Source organism: Haliotis cracherodii, unplaced genomic scaffold (genome assembly GCF_022045235.1).
Source record: "Haliotis cracherodii isolate W230 unplaced genomic scaffold, xgHalCrac1.p SCAF_5, whole genome shotgun sequence".
In the NCBI taxonomy this organism is placed as follows: Eukaryota; Metazoa; Mollusca; class Gastropoda; order Lepetellida; family Haliotidae; genus Haliotis; species Haliotis cracherodii.
In genome coordinates this window covers 7,212,995-7,234,443 of record NW_027266308.1, presented here as the reverse complement: position 1 = coordinate 7,234,443, position 21,449 = coordinate 7,212,995, and the positions used below count along the sequence as shown (strand labels likewise).

The 21,449-nt window shown below is 39.6% G+C and overlaps 1 protein-coding gene across 2 annotated transcripts in view; it reads right to left on the bottom strand.

Moving 5' to 3' along the window:
* The window catches only part of LOC139443115 (glutaminyl-peptide cyclotransferase-like), a 41,280-nt gene that overhangs the window by 8,083 nt on the left and 11,748 nt on the right, over window positions 1-21,449 (bottom strand). For both annotated transcript variants that reach the window (XM_071224061.1, XM_071224062.1), the window contains exons 2-7: window positions 15,212-15,364; window positions 13,898-14,173; window positions 10,081-10,239; window positions 8,860-8,959; window positions 8,064-8,204; window positions 5,764-5,935 (exon numbers count right to left, since the gene is read on the bottom strand). In XM_071224061.1, the coding sequence (XP_071080162.1) occupies window positions 5,764-5,935; window positions 8,064-8,204; window positions 8,860-8,959; window positions 10,081-10,239; window positions 13,898-14,173; window positions 15,212-15,364 (1,001 nt within the window). The remainder of the gene's footprint in view (window positions 1-5,763; window positions 5,936-8,063; window positions 8,205-8,859; window positions 8,960-10,080; window positions 10,240-13,897; window positions 14,174-15,211; window positions 15,365-21,449) is intronic.

Here is a 21,449-nt window from a genome sequence, read left to right as displayed (position 1 = left end):
TGACTGAAGCTTTATCTTTGCTCAAACATTAGTGAGTGAGTGAGTATGGTTTTACGCTACTTTTAGCAATATTCCAGCAATATCATGGCGGGGGACACCAGAAATGGGCTTCACACATTGTACCCATGTCGGGAATCGAACCCAGGTCTTCGGCGTGACGAGCGAACGCTTTAACCACTAGGCTACCCAACCGCCCCTGCTCGAACATTAAAGTCAAAAGGAATGTGTGCATGGTCAGAAAGAAATGGGAACATATAGCGACTTGCTGCGTAACCATGGAGTTTGACTGTCATCATCATTAAACAATATATCACGTGACTAACCACGGGTCCGGCCACCCAGCCCTAGTTGACATACGCAGAAGATTTGAGAGACATTTTGCAATGGGGGACCTAAAAGACGATATACACTGAGGACATGAGAGACATCCTGAAAAGGAGGACATTGATATGATATACACTATATATTAGCATGATTAGTGGTGGGATGATACACTGATGCTTTGGTGGTTCGCGATTTTTAACTTCTCAATACAAGTATCGATCACAGTCGCAAACTAGGTAAAAAATATTGATTCTGACCTTAAATGTTTGCTTTAATAGCTGTTCCACTAAATGCTAACCAGTAGTGCAAGTTAATAGTGAAAACATAAATATCTTAATTTGTTGCGCTATACTTGACACTGCCAACTGTAATTCGTCAGTGTGCCAGGTATTTGTCCATCCTGTCTATGAAAAAGATAGCTTAAGCACCACAGATAAGAGCACATGCAAGTATCGTGATACATATCGGATAGTGAATAAGGTGGCGTGATACGTGATAGCTTAAGCACCACAGATAACAGCACAGGCAAGTATCGTGATACATATACTGGATCGTTAGTAAGGTAACGTGGGATGTATCAGATCTCACAGTTTGTGTATAGTCCCATCCCTACTAAAGATATGAGAGGCCGTTTTCAATGGAGGACAAAATATAGCTATATACATATATATACACTGGCAGGCACTATTCAATGGACCCAAGTGGTGCTGTACAAGGAGGGCAGTGTTCATTCTGAGTATCACCTCCAGGAAATAGCACTTTGATGAACATGTGGTCAGACCAGAAATTCAGAACACTTCTTTTGCTAGTTTTACCTTTGCAAACACTCAGTCCAACTACTTCAACTACTCCCATCAGTACGGATTTCTTGACCTTTTGGTTATCATTCTAAAACTAGCCCTATAGAGACCAGCATATGTCATATACGCTATCAAACCCACAGCTAGTCGGTAAGATTATCGGTTTTATCTTAAAGTGGGTGAGTGAGTGTGTTGGGTTTTACGCCGCTTTTAACATTATTCCAGTCATATCATGGCGTGTCAGCTTAATGTGGGAGGAAAGACCGAAGTGATGCAGGTCTCATACGTTTAACACTTCAGTGAAACCCACGAGCACGGGTATGGTGCTGACAAACCTAGAAACATAATTGGGGCGAACTGGGATTCGAACCCACAATCATAGGTTTCTGGCGTGCCCCAGGGACGCAACTCTGCACAGCGAATCGCTGCGCCTTAGACGACTGGGCCACCCGTGCCCCCACTTATCTTAAAGACTAGGGGATAATGAACCCAGGCTAATGCTATTTCAGATACTATTGAATATTTTTTCACGCCGCTTTTAGCAATATTCCAGCAATATTGGAATACAGAAATTGGCTTCACACATTCTACCCATGTGAGATCGAACCTGGGCCTTCGGCGTGACGAGCGAACGCTTTGACCACTAGGCTACCCCACCGACCCCTGTTTCAGATACTAACCTGCACAGATCGTCTATAAACTACAACCTCGCTCTCACAAAGATTATCTGAAAATATCTTGGATGGTGTTGACCTGTTCCACAGGACCCGAAATTCATGCATATTCATCATGTTCATGGAGCAAACCACCCTTTGAGTTCGGTCCATGAATATGTATGAGTTTCGCTAATTGTGTCCGTACTGTGCATCTATTTCAAGCTTTGTTTGTTCAGATTGGTACATTTAAGGAATATTAGGATGAGTGTTGGTAATGCCGATCAATCGGTTCAAAGTGTTAATACCGTATTCGACGTAATAAGCACCCTGCTCTAATAAGCACCCACTGCGATATTTGCTAATATATTGGCTGGTGAACAATCCCAATTAGCACCCTTGCGATTGATCAATTTAGACAAAAGACTTATTTATTCGTGTATAATAGGTGTGTTATTTGCATCCTTAATTATGGGAAATTGAATTCTGGAAAAATATATCTGTCGTGTATAATACACCGAGACTTTGCTTTTGTATCATTTCAAGCTGTCGGCATAAACCACGAAATTTAAGATCTTTCAACTATTTCACCATAATTATATTCCAATAAGAGCCCCCTATTTTTAATTTTGAGAGCGCCCTGGGCGCTTGTTACATCGAATATGGTATTCGTAAATATCGTATCTCTTTTTTTGTGTGGTTAGTACTATCCTTTATGAACATTGCATCAAATGTTTGACATTCAACATTATATACATGATAAACTCAGCGTCAATGTTGCTGTCAAAATTAATTATTCTGATGATGTGGCAGTTATGGAATGATGATGATGAATGGGAATATGGGGCAAGAAGCTTCCCTCTGTTTTGTCAAGACAGGATTCCTATCCCAGTTCATTTATCGCTGTCCATGTTCTTCACATGTTTACTATGTACACACATATACATGTATTGGATAAATTTCTCTAAAGTTCATTTGTGGTACAACGTCACAAAATATTAATTATTTGATAAATGCGGATATGTGTTCTCATAGTATGCAAATATCAAAAGCTGAAGATTCTCTATACAGGCTATGCCTTGACATAAGGCAACAACGGACATCATGTTTGATACATATTGTCAAAACCAAATGATCATATCGCCACATACAACAATCAGGATGCAGGATGTATTTTATAAATTGGTTTAAGGAGGCAACAATTACTGATTTCACTGAAAAATGTTAAAATTTTACGAATGCAAACTAAATCAAAATTTGACAAACAGTGCATTTGTTCTTAAAAATAGAACCAAGTCAACAAATATCAATACTTCCCGAGATTGATAGTGAAAGGGAAGTAACTCTTGTAAGAAACAAAACAATCTTATTACATGTATTAAGTGTTTTTAGATTTCACCCTGAAAGTTTTAAGAGATTATTTTGAATTCCTATTTTCTCAAACCACCAAGACAATACTTATGAAAAAATGTATCCATAAACCAATGCAAAAACAAACAATAAAACATTAATATTTCAACCATGCAACAGAGTCTGTACAAAATACACTGAAATCATAAATGCAACTTCTAATGTTTCAGTGATGGCAGTATCACCAGATTAAGCTGGAGGTGCTACCCACCACACGATCGGGTGAGCAAATGGGGTTTACAGCTGTAGTTAGCTTAACAGCTGGAAAGTACATGATCATTGCATGTAAATTAATCACACAAGGACCAGAGATTCAAGACTGTGAACAAAGACTAACATCAAAGGCACTAGGGTTGGGACGAGTACAAATGTTCTACCCAGGTACCCACCTCCCTATTACCTGACCCTACCCATGTACCCTCAAGTCACAGATCACTGGAGTGAGTGAGTGAGTGAGTGAGTGAGTGAGCGAGCGGGCATGGTTTTTACGCCACTCTTAGCAATATTCCAGCAATATCACGGCGGGGGGCACCAGAAATGGGCTTCATACATTGTAACCATGTCGGGAATCGAACCCGGGTCTTTGGTGTGACGAGCGAACAAGTAGTAATTTACATCTGAGCAGCCATTTCAACTTCCCGACAAACAGTGATCTTTGTGTTATGATCTCTTTGTGAAGCGAGCCCTGGTCTAGCCCATAATCTTCCATGGGAGACAATATTGGAAGTTGCATCTACAACGTAATTATTTCGTCAATCGGAGTGAGTGAGTTGGGTTTAACACCGTTTTTAACAGTATTCCAGTCATATCTAGGCGTGTCAGCTTAATGTGGGAGGAAAGCCCGAAGTGATGCAGGTCTTTGACGTTTACCACTTCGGTGAAACCCACGAGCACGGGTATGGTGCTGACAAACCTAGAAACATAATCGGGGCAAACCGGGATTCGAACCCACAATCATAGGTTTCTGGCGTGCCCAAGAGATGAACTCTGCACAGCGAATCGCAGCGCCTTAGACGACTGGGAAAACCGTGCCCCTTCATCAATCGGAAGTCTCTTGACCCCAACACTGTATATGAACTCTAAAATTTGAAAAATGTTGATTATTATAAATAGTTTTGATGCTAATATTTTGTCATAAACATGATAAAGCTTTCATGTGAATATAAATTGCATTGCCATTTCTTCTGGGTGATATGCATTATATTCCTCTGTGACGCTTAATGTATCCGAGCCAATATCTGACATGTGGACGGGTAGAAATCATTCTTTATGGTAGCTGCTCTTTAAGAAGGCGAGTCTTGAGTCTCTCCTCCAGGTTTCTACAGTGCTACAGAATGAGCTAGATGTGACGTTTTTACATTTTCTATCTATTTTTTATTCATTTCCAATTTGTAGCAAAATTGAAGCATTGAGAACGGGTTCAGAATTATAGCCCTCAAATGCTAGTTAATGATGGCTACCATCACTGGATTCTGCACAATATAGTAGTCTCGGCCTAGTGGACTAGTGTGAATATCAAAAGCTGTTGGTATTTCAAGATCATACCATATCACAGTTGGGTACATATAGCAGTTTACTATGAAATAATCAAATACCGTATTCGACGTAATAAGCGCCCAGTGCGCTCTCAAAACTAGAAATAGGGGGCTCTTTTTAGAATATTATTTTAGTGAAAAAAAAAAAGTTGAAAGATAAATTTTGTGGTTTATGCTGACAGCCTGAAATGTTTATATTCGACAGATATATTTTTCCAGAATTTACTTGACAATAATAAAGGATGCATATAACACACAAGTGCATACTATATGCGAAGAGGAGTCAGTAGGGGTGCTAATTGGGATTGTTCACTAGCCAATATATTAGCAAATCTCGCTGTGGGCACTTATTAGAGCAGGGTGCTTATTACGTTGAATACAGTACACTGAAAATGCAAGCTGAACTCTCGGTCAGAAGGGTTAGTTTGATTGGTTGTTGAGACTCATGAGACATATTCTTTGCTAAGTTGGTGATTAGAGAGATGAATTGGAGATGTCATGTCCAGAATGAACCTTGATTGGCATTCAAATGGAGAAATAATAGACTGGAAAATCAGGGATGATGACGCTATTGGCTAAGTTTTAAATGCCGTAGATATGTTTTCATGGTTTGTTTGTTTGTTTGAAATCAAGCAATGTTGGTCGGGTGAAAGTTGATGTTGATGATGTTGATGTTGTTGTTTGTTGTTTAACACCGCACTCAGCAATATTCCAGCTATATGACGGTGGTCTAAAAATAATCAAGTCTGGACAAGACGATCCAGGGATTGACATCATGACCATCGATCCATGCAATTGGGATATGATGCCATGCATCAACCAAGTCAGCGGGTCTGACCACCTAATCCCGTTTGTCAGCTCTTACGACTAGCATAGTCAACTTGTTTTCATGGTAATCACGTTTACAAAAAACAAAACGTAAAGACTTTACACTACAACATTGCTCTCAAAGTAAATCACAATTTCCAACATGCAAATTGATACAAAAACCAAAATGTCTGACACGACTGCCACAACACATGCATCCCGCTTGTTTCTCACTTTTTACATCCCGTGGCTTGAAGTCCACTGTACTGCAGATAGCTGGCCACAAAGTTGCGGAATATGCGACTAAAATCGTCGATAAGCGTGAAGTCCATTGATGCCAGATTGTCAGTCTCCTTGTGCCAGACAGTGGGGAACGGATACGAGATTAGATGAAGAACTGAGACACCTGCAAAAGAGATTATCATTAAAAAATCTATCTTCAATATTGGTTTGTCTGATCTTGTCAAAACCGATATTTGATTGGCCAGACTATAGATATCCTGATGTCATGTTTGATGAGATGTCACTTGCATGTCACATCCTAATTGATTGTGTCTGCGATTTGATTGGAAGTCTTTGATGGTCACAAGATAGATCTAATTGTCACACAAATATTCCACCTGGATTATTTCTGTGGAAATATATTTGTCACATTTCAACGGTGGGGTGTGAGCTTTGGTCCATGGTGAACAAAGCCAATTCACCTGTAAAATCATGTACCTTTCACCTGTGGTTGGTTGGTTAATTGTTTAACGCTGCACTCAGCAATATTCCAGTCTTTGACGGCGGTCTGTAAATAATCAAATCTGGACCAGACAATCCAGTGATTGATATCATGAGCATTGATCCACCCAATTGGGACAGATGACATGCATCAACCAAGTCAGCGAGCCTGACCACCCGATCCTGTTAGTCGCCTGTTACGACAAGCATAGTCGCCTTTTACGGCAAGCATGGGTTGCTGAAGACCTATTCTACCCCGGGTCTTTCCACCTGTGACACATGTACCTATTAATACAGTCAACTCACATCAAAGCATCACTATAACAGGTGATCCTGTGTCCAGCACACAGGTAAACATCAGGTGAAATTAAGCAATGTTGGTTGGGTGAAAGTTGATGTTGATGATGTTGATGTTGTTGTTTGTTGTTTAACGCCACACTCAGCAATATTCCAGCTACATGACTGCGGTCAGAAAATAATTGAGTCTGGACCAGACAATCCAGTGATTGACATCATGAGCATCAATCTACTCAATTGGGATACAATGACATGCATCAACCAAGTCAGCGAGCCTGACCACTGGATCCTGTTAATCGCCTCTTACGACATGCAAAGCGCCTTTTACAGTAAGCATGGTTTGCTGAAGACCTATTCTATCCCAGATCTTCAGGGAGGTCGAGGAAGGTAGTTGGATGGGGGAAGAAGGACATTTTCAGAGAAATCAAGGATGGTTGCCAGTGGGCCATATAAAACTTACCGCTTTTAATAAACCATCACCACATTACAGCTGAAGTTGTCAAGCAGTATAAGAGATGAACGTGGAACTATGTGAATGGTAATTCACAGTAAAAACAAGAGGCAAAGAACTTCAACATAATACTCCCCATTTCCAAACACAGAACTGTTTGGCTTGAAGTCTTTACAAACTTTTAATTAGCAGGATGATATAATTTTTTACTTGTACATTTTCTAGGTCAAAATGTACGACTGCTATATACGACTGTCCATATTCAATTCAAAGCTAGTGACCTAGACATAAATTATTTTGCAACTATCTCATAGAATTTGAATCAGTCATGGAAGAAAAACGTTACAAACTACTTTTCTTCCGGCAATGGTCTTTTTAGGATGACCTTGATGTGACCTTGACGTGACCTTGACATGACTTTGATGTGTCATGTTGACATGACTGAACAACGTGTCAAACATATTTCCCAGGAGAAACATCCGAGTTGTCACTTGTTGGACTTTCATATTGTGAGAAAACAATATCCATCCCATTGACATAGCGGAGACCAACCTATTTCATTTTTTTTTCAAAGAGAATTTCATAAGTTTGTATGTTCTTCGATTCAGAGGTCTTTTGACATTGCATATTAACAATGTCCAATGACAATAGTGTAAACCTAAACATTAAAGCCTCTACTAATTCATTGTCCTGTTATCATTGAAATACAAGTCAATAACATTACCATACCTATACACTATGCATGGAATAAGTATAAACATCAAACTGAAACTTCATTATTTTGGGAATTTTACAGACATTTGTTGCAAGCCTGGGCTCTAATACTGGCCTCTCAGCAGCACTCATCACTGCATAGGTCTGCGTAAATATGAAATGCCACTTGTACACAGTCTGAAAAAATATTCCTTTCTTCAAAATGTCATGAAAACAAAGTCATGACAAAGGCCAAATGTGAGACAATCCGTGACATTCTTCAAATCTGCCATCCAAATGTCAACTTAATTGTTTATCAATGCTTAGTGATATGATTTGATTTGACTTTATGAGAATGACGGCAGCTGACCTCTTGTCTGGAAAGGCACATGGTCGTCTTGCACGCCGGCAGGGAAGGCCGGCATGCAGGGGAACAGCTGGTGTTGGTATCCCCCTGAGTTCCGCGTCTGCTCCTGTCTCCGAAGCAGTTTCTGCTTCTCAAGAGCTTTCTCTGAAACAACAATGGCCACATTCGTCAAACCATTTGAAAACGATGGATAGTTCAGATGTGGTACTTTGATCTTGCGCAATATCTTAATCATGTTAATGGTAAGATGAAGTGCTTCACGCCATGTTGCAGATCATTGCGCGTATTAGGGCTGGGACGGGTAACTCGGGTACTCGGGTTGGGTTGGTCCTGAGTAGGACCCGGGTACCCACAGGTCTACTCTGACAAAAACTCACTATAGCTCAGTGGTTACACTACAAGTTGCTAATGTTCGAATTTCTTTCTGACAATGCACACTAGTTGAGTAGACATTTTTATAATCAATTTGATAAACTGATCAATAAAGAAATCACAAAACATCTCTCCACGATCAGGATTTATATAAATGATAAAGTAATGCTTGCATAAACATCTGAAATCACTCAGCAGTCAGGATTCAAGATCAACCATGTTTTTAAGGTAAAAGCTAATAGCATGTGTGCCCGACAACCCACGTATTTAGATGAACATATTTGACTGAGGATGCCAGTGGGATCGTGAACATGGTGAACTGTTTCTTCAATGTCTTGACAACCTACACATTCTTTTGAAACAGATTTAAAGATAAAGGTTTGACTTTCATTAGAGACTGTGTATATAAAGACTAGGCTATACGTACCTATTTTATTAAGCTGTGTATACAGATCGGAAGTTTCAGGAACAATATTTGCAAACTTGGTATCTGTGGTGCCAATCAGGTCTAACAGGACGAAGTCTGTCTGAAATGCCCAGAAAGATCAGGGTATTATCTCATTTTATAGCTAAAAGGGACAGAATTATCATTAAAGCACCCGCATGTTATAAAAAATGAGCCGGTCACTGTAACTTGATAATGCCCTCATATTTCTTGACGACAGGGCATTATCATGCCCGTTGTTAGGTGACGTCATAGGATAGGGATAGGTGACATGACTATTGAAAGTGATGTCATCTGGTTTGCTCTATGACGTTTCCATATTTGTAAAAGTGTGTCAGTGACATTCGTGTTGATTGCAGTAAATGTTTGAAAACTGATATATTTGTTTCTTTTTATTTGATAACAAATTCCATCCATTCTAGCTCCTTCGTCCGGCAGTTAATGGAAGACCTCGGGCTTCTGCAAATGATCATGCCCTGAAAAACAGCGTTACCCTTATAACAATCAGATCTTTTCCTCCAGTAGACTAACCCTCTGCATGTAGTTTTGACAAAACGTGAGCAAACTTTCCCCACCGAATCTAAATTAAGGAAGTGTGGGTTCCTGAGGCAATCAAATGTCAGTTTTCATAAATGACTGTTTTTTTTCTTACTGCCTCGAATAAAAATATTGATCTTAATAAAGAAAACCCATACAGAACAAAATTACTGCCTTGATAGTAAACCCACTTGTGTGTTGACGCCATGGCACTCAGAAATGACAGAGTGTATTAAATAGCCACAACATAAACATAACAGTCAGAAGAGCCTTTATTGTTTTCCATTTGGAACTACCCATTCATTTTCTTTAAATGTTCTGTAAATAATCGAGTCTGGACCAGACAATCCAGTGATTGATATCATAAGCATCAATCCGTGCAATTGGGTTACAATGACAAGCATCAACCAAGTCAGCGAGCCTGACCATCGGAACCCGTTAGTCGCCTCTTGCGACAAGCCTAGTTGCCTTTTACGGCAAGAATGGGTTGCTGAAGACCTATTCTATCCCGGATCTTCATGGGTCCATTGCTAAGAAAACTTTGTGGAACATGGTTACCATTTATCCTGTAATAATAATGGTATGATTACTTATCAACAGAGACCATTGTAGACATTGCTTGATAAATCAACTTCCATCAGACCAATGTACGGATATTCTACTTACGATGGTATCAATATATTTGCGCGAGGGTGTGACAGGGTCTGACTTGTTCGCCCACACTTCAGCGAGGTGGCGGGATCCGTAGATGGAGTCTGTTGCCGTCCAGCTCACAAACGCTTCCTCGCCATCAAAAAATATCAACTGGACGGTTAAATTTTTAGCCTGCAATGAGAAAAGGGGAATGTAGAACTTGACTTCATGCACAATGTACTGTTCATTGAATTGGAATTATCACATGTTATCATGGTCATCAAGCGCAATTGTCGAGCTGTTACCTATCTTAGGTAATTGTCTATCAACACAATACCTATCTTAGGTAATTATCTATCATCATGACATCTATCTTAGGTGACTGTCTATCATCATGACACCTATCTTAGGTAATTGTCTATCATTATAACACTTATCTCAGGTAATTGTCTATCATTATAACACTTATCTCAGGTAATTGTCTATCATTACGACACCTATCTTAGGTAATTGTCTATCATCATAACACCTATCTCAGGTAATTGTCTATCATCATGACACTTATCTCAGGTAATTGTCTATCATCACGATACCTATCGTAGGTAATTGTCTATCATCATGACACTTATCTCAGGTAATTGTCTATCATCACGATACCTATCGTAGGTAATTGTCTATCATCACAATACCTATCTTAGGTAATTGTCTATCATTTTTAACGACACTTATCTCAGGTAATTGTCTATCATCACGATACCTATCGTAGGTAATTGTCTATCATCACGATACCTATCCCAGGTAATTGTCTATCATAACGACACTTATCTCAGGTAATTGTCTATCATCACGATACCTATCGTAGGTAATTGTCTATCATCCTGATACCTATCTGAGGTAATTGTCTATCATTACGATACCTATCGTAGGTAATTGTCTATCATCACGATACCTATCTCAGGTAATTGTCTATCATCATAACACCTATCTCAGGTAATTGTCTATCATCATGACTCTTATCTCAGGTAATTGTCCATCATCACAATACCTATCTCAGGTAATTGTCTATCATCACGACACCTATCTCAGGTAATTGTCTATCATCACGACACCTATCTCAGGTAATTGTCTATCATCACGACACCTATCTCAGGTAATTGTCTATCATCATGATACCTATCACACTATCATAGTTAATTGTCTACCCAGGCCTGACACCTGCTTAAGTTAGCTTTCCTATTATCATGAAACAAAATGTTCAATCTGACAGTAGAATACTGTCAGAGAAGACAATATTATCCGGTCATTCAAGTAAAACACAAACACACTGATTGCAACAAACTCTTGTTAGCAGGGCCACATGGAATATACATTTAACACCAAAACCCCACACATTAAGTATCGCGATATCGCTGATATGCATTGTATTTTGACTAGGCATCGCATGTATCGATACTTGAATGAGGAGTTTTGAAGAATTGCCTGCAGTCATCCATTACTCCAGTGAACAATAGGTCTACTCTCAATGCTCATCATGTGCATGGTGGACAATGCCCGAGTCTGTCAACTCTCTGAAGGCTGACATTGTCAACATGGCCAGTTGATGGGGGGCCATGTTTGTTTCCAGCTGATTACCGCCATTCGATGAACCAGGGGATTCTACATGTCCCTACAGCTCGGAGGTCTTTGTGACAGGTAGTCAGCACAGCTACTGTTTTCATACAACTAATGTTTAACATGTAAGCGTGACAAGGGTCTTAAGCATGTTAAGTGATTTCTTAGAAAACCTAACGTGAAGATTTTCATTTTCTCATGCCAAAATAGTTAGCTGATCATTATGACATGTATGTATTTATTTCGGTTTGTTTGTTGTTTAATGCCACGTTTACCAATAATCCAATGACAGCGGTTTGTACATAATCAAGTCTGGACCAGACAATCCAGTGATTGACGTCATGAGCATCGATCTATGCAATTTGGATACGATGACGTGATTCAACCAAGTCAGTGAGCCTGACCACCTGATCACGTTAGTCATCTCTTTTGTCAAGTACGGGTTGCTGAAGACCAATTCTTACCCAGATCTTCATGGGTCAGTGCCATGTAGTCTTCATATGTGTTAAAAGAAGTATTCATAATATGGTATGGAAATAGAATTAATGCATTGACTCCTATAATCAGGAGTATAAGCATACTGGTATGTATGATGATAGTAACAGGGTCATGGGAGCATGGTGAGTTTAAAACACACCCACTTGGAGCTAATCAGCAGCAAAACTAAATTTAAGAAAGTTCTCTACATCTTGTCCATATTGAAAAGTTGAGGAGAAGATGGAGGAGGAGAAGGAGAAGAGAAGGAGGAGAAGGAAGAAGATGAAAAGAGAAGGGGAAGATGGAGGAGAAAGATGGAGGAAGATTGAGGAGAAGATGGCGGAGGAGAAAGATGGAGAAGAGAAGGAGAAGGAGAAGATGAGAAGGGAGAAATATTGAGAAGATGGAGGAAGAGAAGAACAAGAAGATAGAGGATGACAAGGAGAAAATGGTGGAGGAAGAGAAGATGGAGGAAGAGAAGAATGAGGAGGAGAATGAGGAAGAGAAGGAGAAGATAGAGAGAAGAGGGAGAAAAAGATGAAAGAGAAGAGCGAGAAGGAGGAGATGGTGGAAGAGAAGGAGAAGATAGAAAGATGAAAGAAGAGAAGAGCGAGAAGATGGAGGAAGAGAAGAGAAGATAGAAAGGAGAAGATGGAGGAAGAGAAGAGGAGAAGATAGAAAGGAGAAGATGAAAGAAGAGAAGAGCGAGGAGAAGATGGAGGAAGAGAAAGAGAAGATAGAGAGAAGGAGAAGATGAAAGAAGAGAAGAGCGAGGAGAAGATGAGGAAAAGAAGGAGAAGAGACAGAGAGAAGGAGAAAATGAAAGGAGGCGAGCGAGAAGGAGAAGATGGAGGAAGAGAAGAACAAGAAGGAGAAGATGGAGGAAGAGAAGAACGAGAGTAAGGAGTAGGGAGTAGGGCCCTTCTACTATGCTTGACCTCTGTTGTACGACCTACTGGCCTGTAGGGATTGCGACTGACACCAGCTGACATTGAATGATCAAACATGAACCCACACCACCCAGTGATCAAACTGTCTTCCCCAAAGATTTGCTCATCAACACAGGAGAAGGTGAAGAGTCGTTTCTCTTCCTTCGACGTAAACATGGCAACTTGGACCAACCTTTTTTTACAATCTTTTTAAAGGCAAATGTTGATATATATAAATCATGATAAATATACCAATGAACAGATGTGTTTTCTTTACTTATGCATTGTCCTGGTCAATTGGCCAAGATGAAAAAAATATATACTCAACAAAAAAAGTTCGGGATCATGAACATTTTAGGGGTAATTTTTGCTAGTGAATGCCCAGCAAACAATTCATAAAAAAATATACCCTCAATTATTCATGATCCTGAACTTTTTTGTTCTGTGTATAATAAATTCTGATTTGAGATCAAAATTTAAAAACCTAAACCAAGGCTCATAAAATATGAACAAAGCTACTAGTACTACAGAGAAAGGTTTTCATAATGTGCACATTTCCAACTTAAACAAACCCATTTTGTTTGTTACTTCAGCTTTGAAGGGTAAGCCGATCTGGACAACAAGCAAAATCCTGATCCATCCTTAACCATGTTAACATCTGAGTGAGTGAGTTGGGTTTAACGCCGCTTTTAACATCATTTCAGTTATATCACGGCGTGTCAGCTTAATGTGGGAGGAAAGCACCATGTTAACATCTGAAGCGTTTCCTTATAACAGTTGTGGTCCAGGATTAGCTGGAATTAAAGAGTATAATGAAAATCTTGTTTACTCACCGAGGCTTTAGTTGGCTCCTTTTCAAGTAAACAGGAAAATTGTTTTGCCAAGTCCAATAAAATAGCACAAGGAACAGCCGAGTCTGTAGCACCAATAAATTCTGTCGTCTCAAAATACTTGGAGTCAAAATGGCAGGCAAGAACAAGTCTCTCTGCTGCATGAGGATTATGTGTAGCAATAATATTGGTAAACTCTTTGTTCCCCAAAGGTGTAGAATCTATAAACTGGTCCTCCTCTATTGTCCATCCTAATGGGTTCAATCGATTCTTTATATGCTGAAAGGTAAGACACATTATATCATAAGTGAGTGAGTGAGTGAGTTGGGTTTAACGCCGCTTTTAACAGTATTCCAGTTATTTGCGGCGTGTCAGCTTAAAGTGGGAGGAAAGCCCGAAGCGATGCAGGTCTCAGGCGTTAACCACTTTGGCAAAAGCCATGAGCACGGGTATGGTGCTGACAAACCTAGAAACATAATCGGGGCGAACTGGGATTTGAACCCACAATCATAGGTTTCTGGCGTGCCAAGGGACGTAACTCTGCACATGGAATCACGCCTTAGACGATAGACGACTGGGCCATATATCATAAGTAGAAGATGGAAATATTATTGTGATAATAATTATCAGACTCATCATCAGGGGAAAAATAGGATACAATTAATTTGGTATATTTTGGATAAATCATATAAACAAATTGCAAGTGATTTCTTGGAATTTGATTATTGAACCAAGCAATTTGTTTTGTGTTTCCATAGCATATAATAATTAGGCCTTGTCCTCCGAACACCGGATTCTACCGATAAATAAAAGTCTCACCCTAAACAATCTTATTCCATGATAGTTATACAATGAGGTGAGGTGAAATAGGGTTTAACGTTGCGTACAAGATTATTGCACTTATATCTGTATATAGCGATGTGCATGCACGTGCATGTGAGTGTGTGGCTGCTTGTACTAGTCCGGACTGATGCCGATTTATTGTGCTAGCTCACTGAGATACCATGCTGCAGTTTAACATGAATACCCCACTCAGACACAGTATACTGACTCCGAGCCGACCAGTCCTTATTTTAGCCCCTTAATGCCGAGCGCCAGACAGGGTAACAACAAGTACCATCTTTTAACGTCTTTTGGTATGTCGCGGTCTGGAATCGAACCCTGGACCTTCCGCTCTCCGGGCGGACGCTCTACCATTAGACCACGGAGGAGGTCAGTTTTAATCAATGAACTTAAGATATTTGACCATCAACTTGATGAACACTGATCTATGTAATAAGTTGTACATCAGACAGCATGTTGGAAGGTTGCACCAACCTCTTGCACTTCCTTGTTGGCTGCTGTCCCTGGAACCCGCTCTTTTATGAACGGCTTCAACTCCTGCTCTCTGAAACTCTTCATGTCTGACAACATCTCCGACAGGACTGTCCTTGCTGACTCTTTCTGCCATTTTAGTGACCGTCTCTTCCGCTGGAAATACAAGAACCACTGCTAAACACCATCATATCACATCCTGTCATTTCATTATTAATATCCTACCACTAAAATAAGACCTGTGAAGATCCGGGGTAGAATAGGTCTTCAGCAATCCATGCTTGCAGTAAAAGGCGACTATGCTTGTCGTAAGAGGTGACTAATGAGATCGGGTGGTCAGACTCGCTGACTTGGTTTGATGCATGTCATCGTATCCCCATTGCGTGGATCGATGCTCATGACATCAATACCTTGACTATCTGGTTCAGACTTGATTATTTACAGACCGCTGTCATAAAGCTGGAATATTGCTGAGTGCAGCGTTAAACAATAAACAACAAACAAACAAACAAACAAAAAAATAAAGTCATGGCATGACAGATTAACTATAGTAAAAATGTGTGTGGTCCTTAACTTTGTATATATGTGGCAAAACATGTCCCGCTTCAATGAGGGTATAGCAATATAATAATTATATATAGCACTTTAAGCATGTTAAGTATGAAGCATTAGGACATCACACTAATTCGTAACATCATGACCACTCATAATTACCGTATTGGACGTAATAAGGGCCCAGAGTGCTTTCAAAATTAGAAATAGGGGGCTCTTAATTAGAATATTATCTTGGTGGAAAAAAACAGAATTGAAAGATAAATTTCGTGGTTTATGCTGACAGCCTGAAATGTTTATATACGACAGATATATTTTTCCAGAATTTAATTGCCCATAATTAATGGTGCATATAGCACACGAGTGCGTATTATCATGATTATACCCGAATAAATAAGTCTTGTGTACATTAATCAATCGGAAGGGTTGCTAATTGGGATTGTTCACTGGCCAATATATTAGCAAATATCACCTTGGGCGCTTATTAGAGCGGGGCACTTATTACGTCGAATACGGTATGTCTATTGATTTTCTCCCCAGTGTTTACTTATATTTTACAGAAATGTTTTCCAAACATGCTGTAATTCTAAAGATTTGATAATGACAACAAACATTCATTCTGCCCTTTGCAGACAGTGCAAGTGGGCGAATGAAAGCTGCTTTCTGCAAGACTGTAATATTACCCCTACCTTATGGCAGCTGGTAAATAATTGAATAATTGAGCCTGGAAGAGACACAAAGAGCTGGGTTTGTTTCAATCCTGTCAATGGAATGCAATGTACGTTTATGAGTTCCGACATAAGCATGAATGTCTAGCAGTCTGCGTCTTACCCCTAATGTTAAAAGTTAAAGATGTTGGGGTTCAAACATGTTCTTATTATATACTACTCAAAAGAGGCTAAGGATCACCTGACTCTTTCATGTTACAGTAGTTAATCTCTCATGCCATGACGGATTAACTTTACCAATATCAAAGAATCGGGTGATCCTTAACTTCTTTTGAGTAGTATATATACAGCATCACCGAGCACCTATTGCAGGGGTAGAAACAAACATTTTTAGTCCACTAGTCCTTATAACATATTGCAAAACCCTTAAAAAAAGAGAAAATTTCTTCTAGTCCTTATGATACCCTAACTATTGGGCAGTTTGGCCATGACGACAGGACTACTGCCAATTTTTAATGCTGTAATGATGGCTATTAGGCGCACTATACATTAAGTAGTAGTATTATTAAGTACTACAGCTACAGACCTTATTTTAGAACACTGCTAATATATCAGAACATGGTCAATTATGCCTGGATAGACACTGTTGGTCAAATACAAATACCTTCTTTTGAGCAGTGTGTTTCAGCAAGGGTTTGGGTGTGTGCACCCCTGCTGGGACCACACAAGTTGAAATACCCATCAATACCCGTCAATACCCAAGTGTTATTATTCACACCCCTCCTGGAACCACACATTGTCAATACCCATCAATACCCGTCAAAACCCAAGCGTTATTATTCACACCCCTCCTGGAACCACACATTGTCAATACCCGTCAATACCCAAGTGATATTATTCACACCCCTCCTGGAACCACACATTGTCAATACCCGTCAATACCCAAGTGTTATTATTCACACCCCTCCTGGAACCACACATTGTCAATACCCATCAATACCCGTCAAAACCCAAGCGTTATTATTCACACCCCTCCTGGAACCACACATTGTCAATACCAATCAATACCCGTCAATACCAAAGTGTTATTATTCACACCCCTGCTGGAACCACACATGTTGAAATACCTGACAATACCATGAATACCCGTCAATACCCAAGTGTTATTATTCAGACTACTTGAACTGTTAAGCAATAATTCACAATAGACTGCACAGAAGTCAAGTGGCCCTTACATAAGCACGATCAGCATACAATAGTGTGAACAATACTCTTCATACATGTTGCATAACGTTTGCAATAAATCAGTAAGCTGTCTGACTATATCCACACCCTGAGGCTGGACAACGCTGGACATCCACCACTAGACTTGCACAAGTCTCTAAGGCAATAATTATTAGTTTTCATCATCATTGAGAGATTATAATGCATAATAAGAAAAAGGTTTTCCCCCAAAAGGCTTGTGGTCTGTACAGACCACTTATCTAGACTCGTCTATTACGGTTAGAATTACTACAAATCCATGGACTTATCTTTCAGGATCACCTTGAAGCGAGGCTATCCATCAATGTCGTAATGATGAAGCACCAGCAGCTTTCTGACCTTGTGTGATGGTACAGCAATCTTTTATTCAAGATCGAGTGGGCCATTGGCCAATATACCATGTATGCAGTGATATGGTCCACCCCAATATTTACTACATAAAGAAAGTAAAGGGCCACTAGATTCTTTCCTATTACTATAGTTAATCTGACCATGTCCACACCCTGAACCTGTTACCACTAACATTTTGTAGTAGCATATTAGGGGTGACTATTGGTCTGGAAATCACTATTGCGATAACTATTGATATTGAAAGAAACTATTGCGATAAATATCGATAGTTTTCAGAGTATCATTTTAGACGGATTTTAGAGTTGAATTAAACCTTGGAACTGAAGCTTCCTTTGAATGTGATAACCATAACAACAAATAAAAAGTAAAGTTTGAGATATGACTGATTTGTTATTTCTTTACCCTAATAATTTAGAAAAAAACCTTCCACATTACCATGTGTAAATTACTACCACTCATGATCAAAAGAAAAACAAATTTGAACAGCATTGCATGTATTTTATAAAATTGAAACTACCGATATTCCTAACTGAAATCGATAATATTGATCGGAAACTGATATAACAATCAATTTGTTGACTTTAAGTGCTTACCAATTGCAATATATCAATATTTCGATTTATCATGACACCCTATAGCATATGTGGTACAATGAATTATCAATGTGATAGTATATGTCTCCTAACAAGCATATGTTAGTAAATATACGAACTAACGTACTACAAACAATACTTTCTTGCTTACTTGACATGAAACTTATTCAATGATGGCATCGTTATTGATTTCAACATGTGCAAAGGCAAATATTTCTCTCTCACATCCGAACATACGGAACAGACGAGTATGCACTGATCCTCGTCCTCACTGGTACAGCAAGATCTAATGCAACGCTCCTTACCAGAAGCCAAACTCCCACAAAGGGATTATCTAGGATTTCAAACTTAAGTGCCCTTGGCAGGCAAATTGAGAAAAGATTGTTAGTTTGTTCAACATGTTCACCTTCATTGTACTTAACTGGCTTCTCCCCCACTACCGGTACACTCATTGGTTTTGTCATTATATTGTGTGTGTGTGTGTGTGTGTGTGTGTGTGTGTGTGTGTGTATACATATATTATATATGCTATACAACACTACAAAGACTCTCTCCAACCAGTGCTATACAACACTACGAAGACTCTCTCCAACTAGCGCTATACAACACTACGAAGACTCTCTCCAACCAGGGCTATACATCACTACGAAGACTCTCTCCAACTAGCGCTATACAACACTACAAAGACTCTCTCCAACCTGTGCTATACAACACTACAAAGACTCTCTCCAACTAGCGCTATACAACACTACATAGATTCTCTCCAACCTGGGCTATACAACACTACAAAGACTCTCTCCAACCAGTGCTATACAACACTACAAAGACTCTGTCCAACTAGCGCTATACAACACTACATAGATTCTCTCCAACTAGCGCTATACAACACTACATAGATTCTCTCCAACTAGCGCTATACAACACTACATAGATTCTCTCCAACCAGGGCTATACAACACTACATAGATTCTCTCCAACTAGCGCTATACAACACTACAAAGACTCTCTCCAACTAGCGCTATACAACACTACAAAGATTCTCTCCAACTAGCGCTATACAACACTACATAGACTCTCTCCAACTAGCGCTATACAACACTACATAGATTCTCTCCAACCAGGGCTATACAACACTACAAAGACTCTCTCCAACTAGCGCTATACAACACTACAAAGACTCTCTAACCAGGGCTATACAACACTACAAAGACTCTCTCCAACTAGCGCTATACAACACTACAAAGACTCTCTCCAACAAGGGCTATACAACACTACAAAGATTTTCTCTAACCAGGGCTATTAAACACTACAAAGATTCTCTCCAACCAGGACTATACAACACTACAAAGATTCTCTCCAACCAGGGCTATTAAACACTACAAAGATTCTCTCCAACCTGTGCTATACAACACTACAAAGATTCTCTCTAACCAGGGCTATTAAACACTACAAAGATTCTCTCCAACAAGGGCTATTAAAGACTACAGAGACTCTCCAACTAGCGCTATACAACACTACAAAGATTCTCTCCAACCTGTGCTATACAACACTACAAAGATTCTCTCTAACCAGGGCTATTAAACACTACAAAGATTCTCTCCAACAAGGGCTATTAAACACTACAAAGACTCTCTCCAACCAGGGCTATTAAACACTACAAAGATTCTCTCCAACCTGTGCTGTACAACACTACAAAGATTCTCTCCAACAAGGGCTATTAAACACTACAAAGATTCTCTCCAGCCTGTGCTATACAACACTACAAAGATTCTCTCCAACAAGGGCTATTAAACACTACAAAGATTCTCTCCAACCTGTGCTATACAACACTACAAAGACTCTCTCCAACCAGGGCTATTAAACACTACAAAGACTCTCTCCAGCCTGTGCTATACAACACTACAAAGATTCTCTCCAACAAGGGCTATTAAACACTACAAAGATTCTCTCCAACCTGTGCTATACAACACTACAAAGACTCTCTCCAACCAGGGCTATTAAACACTACAAAGATTCTCTCCAACCAGAGCTATACAACACTACAAAGATTCTCTCCAACAAGGGCTATTAAACACTACAAAGATTCTCTCCAACCAGGGCTATACAACACTACAAAGATTCTCTCCAACATGTCCAACCAGGGCTATACAACACTACATAGACTCTCTCCAACTAGCGCTATACAACACTACATAGATTCTCTCCAACCAGGGCTATACAACACTACAAAGACTCTCTCCAACTAGCGCTATACAACACTACAAAGACTCTCTAACCAGGGCTATACAACACTACAAAGACTCTCTCCAACTAGCGCTATACAACACTACAAAGACTCTCTCCAACAAGGGCTATACAACACTACAAAGATTTTCTCTAACCAGGGCTATTAAACACTACAAAGATTCTCTCCAACCAGGACTATACAACACTACAAAGATTCTCTCCAACCAGGGCTATTAAACACTACAAAGATTCTCTCCAACCTGTGCTATACAACACTACAAAAATTCTCTCTAACCAGGGCTATTAAACACAACAAAGATTCTCTCTAACCAGGGCTATTAAAGACTACAGAGACTCTCTCCAGCCTGTGCTATACAACACTACAAAGATTCTCTCCAACCTGTGCTATACAACACTACAAAGATTCTCTCCAACCTGTGCTATACAACACTACAAAGATTCTCTCCAACCTGTGCTATACAACACTACAAAGATTCTCTCCAACCTGTGCTATACAACACTACAAAAATTCTCTCTAACCAGGGCTATTAAACACTACAAAGATTATCTCTAACCAGGGCTATTAAA